Here is a 9,208-nt window from a genome sequence, read left to right as displayed (position 1 = left end):
AACATGGCATCGGAGGTGAGTGGCGCCTCGGGGACGCGGGTCCTGCCAGACTCCGGACGAGGGGGAGGGGCGCCCTGGGGCCAGCCGCAGCCGCGACCTGCGCGCGGATCTCCTGGTGCCACACCTGTCGCTGGCCGCCCTCCTGGTGATGGTCCTTACCGGCTCCAGGCAGCGGGCACCTGGCAGAGACCTGCGCCCCTCCCGCGCCCCTTCCCTGAGTCTGTGTGGCAAACCCACCGAAGCACACTGCTCGGGAAGGCGGCCCTGACCCCACCTGCTGCCGAAGCAGGTGTCCCCGAGTCGCAGAATCCACATGACAGGCGGTGGAAAGAGCCAGGAGGTAGGGGACCTTGCCCTGCGGCCCCAGGGACCCCAGTGGCCCCAGTGCCCCGAAGCTTCCTCCCTGCCCTAGAGCCAGAGGACTCCTGGGTTGTCTTCCTGACCAGCGTGGCAGGAGTCTGAGGCACAGCTCCTTTCCTGTGCCCCCGCTGATTTATCTGGCAAATAGGGGGGATGATAGCCGTCTGCCTCCCTCTGTAAGGTACTAGATTTATGAGGTCATTGCTTGGAACCCTTCAGGTAAAAGGGACTGTTTGCTTGATGTCGTGGGACCTGGGAAGCAGGCGGTCTGCATTTCAGTCCCTCCTGGCCCTCATTAGCTGGCAACTCACTTCCTCCTCTGGACCTGTTTGTGCATCTGAATAAATGGGATAAGAATGCCTGCCCTGCCAGCTTCGAGGTCCCGGTGGAGGGCTGGGGGCAGGGCCTGGACTTTGGAGCCCAACAGACTTGGTTTCTGAACAGTCACTCGACCTCCCAGAACCTCTCTTCTCGTTTATAAAACAGGAGTGACAGTGCCCCCCTCGTAGGAGGGTGTGACAGCACATATAGAATGCCTAGACAGGGCCAGGTAACAGTAGGTGCTCAGTAAGTGGTGGCAGAGTGTACTCACAGTAACATCTCAGCCCAACCCAGTGCCCCTGCCCCTTGCCCTAACGGGATCATTCTGGCCCAGATGTTCGCTGCCTTAGCAGTTCCCTCTCCCACCACATTGGGCTTTCCCGGTGCCCAGGCTGTGGCACCTCATTCTGACATTTTCCTGGGGTCCTTTTAAGCCTGCCAGTGGGGTGGAGCTTGGCCCCAAAGCAGAAAAGGCTGCTTTCAGGAGACCAGGGTGCCAGGTGACCTCTGCTTGCCCCAGGCTGTCCTGTGGGTTTGCACTAATTGGTTTGGCGGCAGCCCCACTTGTTAAGTAGTTGTTATTACTAACAACCCAGGCAGGGAGTCCAGGGACCTGCTGGGAGAGGTGGTGCCTCTGGCTGAGGGCAGGCTGGCTCCCCATCCTTACTGGCTGGCCCTGGCCCTCTGGCCCCAATAGTTAGCCGCTGGCCCCAATAGTTAGGCCTGGGACCCCATGGGTTTTTTTTTTACTTCTTTAATTTTTTTAATATATATTTTTTATGGATTTTTTTTACAGAGAGGAAGGGGGAGGGATAGAGAGCTAGAAACATCGATGAGAGAGAAACATCGATCAGCTGCCTCCTGCACATCTCCTACTGGGGATGTGCCCGCAACCAAGGTACATGCCCTTGACCGGAATCGAACCTGGGACCTTTCAGTCCGCAGGCCGACGCTCTATCCACTGAGCCAAACCGGTTAGGGCGGGACCCCATGTTTTGATGGAGATCAAGGTTTGCTGGGGCAGAGAGGGTAAGGGGCAGGCCCAGTTCAAAAGGCTGAGGGGTGGGGGGAAAAAACAAAAAAAACAAAAGGCTGAGGGGGCGGAGGCAGCTGCTGCAGGGTGGCCAAGGCTGCTGGGCACTGAGGGGTCAGCTCACAGCCTGGGCCTGAGCGTGGCGGAGGCCCCATGGTGCACACAGGAACCAAGCTAAGGCACACCCTGGCCCACGCAGGCCTCGGCTGCTCCCTTAGTAATACCTAGAATTTACTGAGTCCTTATCGAGTGGCAGGCACTGTGCTGTGTATGCACTTGGCAAATTTTATCAAATCGATAGAGGGGCAATCCTGAGGCTTTGAGAGGTTATATAACGTGGTCATGGTCAGGTGGCTAACAGAGGGACAGAGGAGGACATGTCCCCAGTGGCCATTTAAACCCCACTCCAGGGGAAAGATGCCAGAGAAGTACCACCCACACCTCCACCGTGGCACACTCTCTTCCTAATCCTTGGCACTCTGAGTACTCAGACTGCTTCAAAGGTGTTCTGCACCCCTCCCCCATCTGTCCCATGCCCTGGCCTATGCCCTCTTTCAAAACAGATGTCTCTATCCCATCTCTCTGCCCTTGGCTCCTGGGGGCAGAGGGGCAGCTAGTGACCTCCTAGAAGGCCAGTGATAACAGGTGTGTCGGAGGTGCTCTCCAAAGAAGTTTTGGAGATGGGACCTTCGATCCTGCCCCGAGCGATGGGAGGGAGATGCAGGTAACTTGAGCCTGATGGGTCCCTCGGTGCCTCCCTGCCTGTCCTTGCAGCAGACGTTCAGAATAGCAGAGCCAGCAGAGGTCCTGGCGGAATGTGGGTTCAGAGTGTGCGCGGGCTGCCTTCACACTGCTGGACGGCAGTCCTGGCTCTGCCACCCCTGGCGAGAGCAAAAGATACATAACTGTTCTGGGCTTCAGTTTCCCCCTCTCCGTGCCGGAGAGATTGGTGCCCACTTCAGAGGGTCGCTGTCAGTACGTGCCCAGCATTTAGAACAGTGCCTGGTAAGCTGAGACGTTACCAGGATTATATCATTATCACTGGTACATCAGAGCTGATTCAAACTCTGGATGCCACCTTGGCCAGTAGCAGAAGTTCTGCTGTGGTCTCAGGGGTCCTTGTACCCTGCCACCGTCTCCCTGGAGCAGTGTCAGGTGGTGGGAAAGAGCCCTAACTTCACTGTCCAGCCACCTTCCCACACTCCTCCTTGGGCAAGTGCCTGCCTCTCTCTCAGCCTCAGTTTCCTTATCTGTCCAGTGAGAATAATCCTGCCCGCTTGCTGGCTGCCACTGCCATCACCTTGATAACCCTCCTGCGGGCCCTTTGTGAGAGGCACTGCCCTGCAGGTTGGCGGAGGGCGGGGAGATTAATTGCTCCTGCTCTCCTGGCCAGAGCGGGAAGCTATGGGGCGGCCGGTTTGTGGGCGCCGTGGACCCCATCATGGAGAAGTTCAACGCGTCCATCGCCTACGACCGGCAGCTGTGGGAAGTGGATGTGCAAGGCAGCAAGGCCTATAGCCGGGGCCTGCAGAAGGCAGGGCTCCTCACCAAGGCTGAGATGGACAAGATACTCCACGGCCTGGACAAGGTACTGTTCATGCCCCAGGGTCCTTCCGAGGGCCCCTTCCTGTGGCCTCGGGCTCCCACCGCATCCCCCAGCACAGGTTGCAGTGTCATCCTAAGCCTCTCACATCCCTTTGTGGTGATTATGCACCTAGAGAGGGGCCCTTTACCCCTGTACAGAGCTCGCTGGCTCTCTTCATCCTGAATGCCCCGTGGCTCATGGGCAAAGGTGCATAGGGCCTGAGATGCTCCCTTGGGTGGGGGCTGCACAGCCCCCCCCCCCCCCCCCCCCCGGCGGGGAGGACTTCCCGGACTCCGCTCCCATCCCGGGGCAATCAAGGAACAGGGGGGAGGGGGAAAAAGGGTTGGCCCCCTTGGGTGCCCCTGGCTGGCAACCCGAACCCTGGGTGGCTGCCATCTACTACAGGTGGCGGAGGAGTGGGCCCAGGGCACCTTCAAACTAAATCCCAACGATGAGGACATCCACACAGCCAATGAGCGGCGTCTCAAGGTATGAGCCATCCTCCCTCCTCTCTCTCCCACCCCCTGCCCCCGCCTTCCCTCTCCACTTGCCCTGGGCCACATTGAGCATAAGCACCAAATGTCTGTTCACTTCGTCATTGGCAGAGTTTGGGCGGGACTTCAGAACAGGAGGCCTGGGCAGAGAGGGCAGAGACTTGGGCGGGACCCGGGGTCCCTGGGGCAGGGAGGGAGGACTCCGGGGCAGGGAGGAAGCATGTCCACCTGGGCGGACCCCACCGGGCGTGAGCAGCAGACCCTGACCCATGCCTCCTCCACCCCTAGGAGCTCATTGGTGAAACCGCAGGGAAACTGCACACAGGACGAAGTCGGAACGACCAGGTGCCGCCAGCCCCTCCACCCCCACCCTGTGCTGCCCAACCTTGGGGAGCTCAGACAGCAGCGTTGGGGCTCAGCAGCTGTCCTGGCTCCCCAGGGGAGTCACCCATCAGTCTCCCTGAGTGCCGCCTCCCCTCCACAGGTGGTCACAGATCTCAGGCTGTGGATGCGGCAGAACTGCTCGACGCTCTCTGCCCTCCTCCGGGAGCTCATCAGAACCATGGTGGACCGGGCAGAGGCGTGAGTCCCCTGGGGACGCCTAGGTGCAGAGAAGGGCATGAAGGCAGCCAGGTCTCTTCTCCCCTGAGACAGGCAGCTTGAATACCAGCCCTAGGAGGCAGGGGTGAAGAGGGTAGGGGAGCCAGGCCTTGGGGTGCAGGGGGTCCCAGAGCTCCTGGACTGAGTGAGCAGAGCAGCAGGAGTGGGGCATTTCTTGCAGTATACCTTACCCCACGGCAGGCGGGGCAAGCTCACACTTTGAGGATTCACAAGCAGGAAGCTAAAGCACTGGGCAGATGCCCTGAAGCCTGAGGAAGGGGGCCGGCCGTGCCTGGGGCAGACAGAGCCGCTCCCCAGCCGCCTGTGCCCCTCGTCCCCATTTCTGCCCAGCACGCTGGCAAAGGACAGAGCCAAAGGCTGCCTCCCACCAGCCTCATCCCCAAGCTTTGGCTTCTGTGCCTTGGCTACTGAGAAGTCCCTATTTGGTGTCAGGGACAGGGTTGACCCCTCCTTTTCCCCAACTCCCTGTGACCTCTGTTTCACAGACCGCATCACCTGGGGGCAAACCAGGGCACAAGCACCATCACCCTTGGGGGCCGGAGGAGGAAAGAGGGCCTGCTGAGGAGTGCTGGCCTTCTCTTGTGGGGTAGTGAAAGGTTCTAAAATTGACGTGGTGATGGTTGTACACTTCAAATGAGAGGATTGTATGTGAGTCATCACCTCAGTAATGTTTACTAAAAAAAACAAACCAGAACCAGCGCCCACAGCACTCGGCCTCTGTCCCGCCCACTCTGAAGGGCCCCCGGCTCTCTGGGCTCCTGGGGAGCTTCTCCCTCACAGACGTGGCTCCCACTGCCAGGTGGTACCCGCTGTGCTGTGAGTAGCAAAGACCCGAGCGGAGGGTCTAATCCACGCTTGGTCTTGGGTCTGTTCCCTTACAATGATTTATCCCCCGGAGATCACTCGACCCCTCGTGCAGGGAGGTCCCGGTAGACCTGCCCTGCTGTTTTCTGGAGGGGCCAGGCCGGCAGGCCCTCAGGCACCCTGCCCCTACTCTTCCCCCACAGGGAACGGGACATCCTCTTCCCAGGGTACACACACCTGCAGAGGGCTCAGCCCATCCGCTGGAGCCACTGGATCCTGAGGTGAGTGGGACGGTGATGGAGGGGCCCTGATGGAGGGGAGGCCCCCTGGCTGCCCTGACCTTCCGTTCCCTGGCTTCCCACAGCCACGCCGTGGCACTGACCAGAGACTCTGAGAGGCTGCTGGAGGTGCAGAAGCGGATCAACGTCCTGCCCCTGGGGAGGTGAGTGAGGTCCCAGTGCTCCGAGGGTGGGGACAGGGCTGCTGCCACATAATCAGCATGGCCCTTGGGGATTGACAGAAGAGGAGGAGCCAGCAAGGACCGAGGGGACCGGCCTTCCCATCCAGAGTTCTTCCTACATAGGCAGGCGGGATCTGGCAGGGACACCCAGTTCTCTCAGGGTGTGGACAACCAAGCTAGCAAGTGTGTCAGAGCAGGGCCCGAGCTCTCCAGAGAAGCCCCTGAGAGCCAGCCAGTTACCCACAGCCTGCCATTCCCTGCACGGGGACAAGTGTCAGGCACCAAGCTGACTGGCCGTAGCCCTGGCAACCAGGATGCAACTCTGGGTGTGTATGTGCCAGGGCCTGCTTTCCAGGAGCCCTGGTCACTCAGAATCCCCTGCCCCTGCAGTGGGGCCATTGCAGGCAATCCTCTGGGTGTGGACCGGGAGCTGCTCCGAACAGGTAAGCCCTCCGCCCACCCTCGGGAGATCACCATCAGCTTCTGCCGGGGTCTTGCAGAGAGAGGGCAGGGGTCTGGGTGAATCCTGTTACCTACGGACACTGAAGTTAGAGCGGCAAGGGAAGGCCTGTGACAGAGGTGCATGGCCCTGGGTACACTCAGGGCTCCTGCCTCCCTCTGGGACCCGTACAAGAGGCCCTCCTCACCTCCTGTCCCTCCCTACTCCTCCTCCCTGAAAGGGGGCCATGGGGAGGTGGCTGGGCAGCCTGGTTCAGGGTGGAGGAGGCCCATCCTTGTCCACCAGCCCAGCCCTATTGCCTTCCCCTTCTCCCCCTTGTCCAGAACTCAAATTTGGGGCCATCACTCTCAACAGCATGGATGCTACCAGTGAGCGAGACTTTGTGGGTGAGTCCTGGGGGCCAGCCCACTCATCCCCTGCACGGTGCCCCGTCTCTGTGCCCCAGTCCCCGTCCTCTCCAGCTGCCTCCCCCTCCCATATGGTCCACCTGGAGCTTCTCCAGGCGGGTGGAGAGCAAGGGAGGCCTGGTGACCCGAGAGCCTGCCTTCCCTCCCCTCCCACAAGCCGAGTTCCTGTTCTGGGCCTCGCTGTGCATGACCCATCTCAGCAGGATGGCTGAGGATCTCATCCTCTACGGCACCAAGGAATTCAGCTTTGTGCAGCTCTCCGATGCCTACAGGTAAGGCCGCGCGCTGCCCTGCCCCGCTCTGCGCCCCCACATGGCTTCCTTCCTCTCCGCCCCAGCCAGCAGAGCAGCCCGGGGCAGAGGAGCCCCTTCAGCCCCAGCATCTCTGTCCCTAGCACTGGAAGCAGCCTGATGCCCCAGAAGAAAAACCCGGACAGCCTGGAGCTGATCCGGAGCAAGGCGGGCCGAGTGTTTGGACGGGTGAGACGGGCAGGGAGCAGGGCAAAGCCTCTGGCTGACCCGGGAGGTCCTGGGGAAGCTTCCAGGGCGGGCTCCGAGGTCCCGCCTCCTGACCCTCACTCTGCCCTCAGTGTGCTGGGCTCCTGATGACCCTCAAGGGACTTCCGAGCACCTACAACAAGGACTTACAGGTGTGAGGCTGCGGGCGGTGGGGAGGGGCCCCTCTGCATATACGCCACGTACCAGTTCTCAGGGCCCTGGCACTTCCAGGCAGGGGCCCCACAGAATTGCCACGCTCCATCCCGTGCTCCCAGACCCGGACCACCCTGAGAGCTCTCTCCTCTCCCTCGGTGTGGGGTGTGGGGGGTGCTGAGTGGTCCCAGTGGAAAGCAGTGGGGATGCCTCCGTGAGGGATGGGGCTGCTGAGCCCTCACCTCCTGCCACGTGCCTCCCTCTCAGGAGGACAAGGAAGCCGTGTTTGAAGTGTCAGACACCATGGGTGCCGTCCTCCAGGTGGCCACTGGCGTCATCTCTACGTTGCAGGTAAGACACGCATCTTCTCTCCCGGTCCCTAAACTCTGGGATGGGCAGAGGGTGATCATGAGAGGAGGCTAGGGTGGGTGGTCCAGAAGCCCTGGGGCAGGGGCAGGCAGGGGACATGTGCTTGGTCCTGCCTTTGAGGGGCAAAACTATGGAAGTAGTTAGACTCAAGGGGTCCCATCACCTGGCCTGACCAGATTTCTTTTTATTATGGGAAATTCCATTATGCAACGGTTGGGAACATGTGTAATAACCCCCTGTGTACCAACACCCGGCTTCAGCAATAGCCACCTCCTGGCCATTCTTGATTTGGCAGCTATCTTCACCCCACCCCCTTATTTGAACCAGATCCCCATCTGCGTATCATTTCAATCCTAACTAGTTCAGGATGTGTCTAAAGCAGTGGTTCTGGGACCAGCAGTGTCTGCATCACCTGGGAACTTGAGAGAGTGCAATTCTGGGCCTCATTCCAGTAACACTGGATCCGACTCCGGGGATGGGGCCCTGCGGTCTGTATTTGTAATAAATCCTGCAGGTGATTCTGATGTGCACTAAAGATAAGGACTCTGGAAACGTAACGGCAACCCCTATAGCACACTTACAAATTATCAATAATTATGAAAAGACAGCTCGAGCCGGAGAGAGCAAACAGGGTGGGAAAGAGTGGATCTGCCCAGGGCAGGAGACATACTGGCTGAGGGGTAAGCTTGGAGCTGGCAGCTTCAGGCCTGGTGTCCCCAGGGCCCCAAGACTCACCACTTCCCCACCCACACCCCCAGATTCACCGTGAGAACATGGTGCAGGCTCTTAGTCCTGACATGCTGGCCACTGACCTCGCCTACTACCTGGTCCGCAAAGGGGTGAGTGTGGGGCGGCTGGGGTGGAGGGCCAGGGGTAGGGGTGGTTAGGGAGGCACAGGTACCCACAGCAGGGCAGGGAGCCAGGAAGCCTGCTTCAGTGCTGCCCTCTGCTCGGCACCTGCAGATGCCATTCCGCCAGGCCCACGAGGCCTCTGGGAAAGCAGTGTTCATGGCGGAGACCAAGGGGGTCGCCCTCAACCAGCTGTCGCTGCAGGAGCTACAGACCATCAGGTGCGGCCCCCTCCCCTCCCTCCGCTGCCTCCCAGGTCCCTGAGGCTGCATGGCTGGGCTGCGCTAGCCCATCTCCTTCCTTTCCCCAGCCACCTGTTCTCGGGCGACGTGAGCCAGGTGTGGGACTACGGGCACAGCGTGGAGCAGTATTCTGCCCTGGGTGGCACCGCCCGCTCCAGCGTCGACTGGCAGATCAGCCAGGTGCGAGCGCTGCTTCGAGCCCAGCAGGCCTAGGTCCCCCACCCCGCTCCCCAATAAAGTGCGCCTCGAGGAGGCTGCTGCCTGTCTCCTGCCGAGCCTGACTCCCTCCCTGGGGCATGCTGGGGTCTGTTGGGAGGCAGTGGAGGTCATCAAGGAGGTGAAGAAACTGGACAAGGATGGCGAGTCACGGTGGGCATTGCATTTCATCAGAGCCTCTGCCCTGCTCAGACCCCTCTTCCCTTCACTGGGCGGGGGGTGGGGGGGTGGGGGCATCACAGTGACCTCCTGTCCTGGGTGTCTTGGCAGGACTGGCCTCCCTGGAGCCCTGTTGGGACCTGAGGGCTTCATTCACCAGTCAGTCCCTGTCTATCTC

General features: G+C 60.5%; 1 protein-coding gene across 4 annotated transcripts; it reads left to right on the top strand.

Annotated features, from left to right (window-relative positions):
* ASL (argininosuccinate lyase) lies at positions 1-8,921 on the top strand. Of its 4 annotated transcripts, none has more exons than XM_006088212.3 (16): positions 1-15; positions 3,108-3,302; positions 3,705-3,788; positions 4,082-4,138; positions 4,278-4,375; positions 5,422-5,499; positions 5,583-5,660; positions 6,069-6,121; positions 6,462-6,524; positions 6,703-6,817; positions 6,940-7,024; positions 7,135-7,194; positions 7,463-7,546; positions 8,323-8,403; positions 8,528-8,634; positions 8,724-8,921. In XM_006088212.3, exons 1-16 carry the CDS (start codon positions 4-6, stop codon positions 8,866-8,868), a joined length of 1,395 nt encoding a protein of 464 aa, XP_006088274.1. In that variant the 5' UTR covers positions 1-3; the 3' UTR covers positions 8,869-8,921. The 4 variants fall into 4 exon arrangements, with proteins under 4 accessions (XP_006088274.1, XP_023609208.1, XP_023609207.1 ...); XM_023753440.1 differs by having other exon boundaries at positions 4-15; positions 5,979-6,121; positions 8,724-8,874; XM_023753439.1 differs by lacking the exon at positions 1-15 and adding an exon at positions 257-340 and having other exon boundaries at positions 5,979-6,121.
* Positions 8,922-9,208: the final 287 nt, after the last annotated feature.

This window comes from Myotis lucifugus, unplaced genomic scaffold, assembly GCF_000147115.1.
Source record: "Myotis lucifugus unplaced genomic scaffold, Myoluc2.0 scaffold_45, whole genome shotgun sequence".
NCBI lineage: Eukaryota > Metazoa > Chordata > Mammalia > Chiroptera > Vespertilionidae > Myotis > Myotis lucifugus.
The sequence above is the reverse complement of the archived record's forward strand: the minus strand, read 5'-3'. Positions and strand labels throughout refer to the sequence as shown.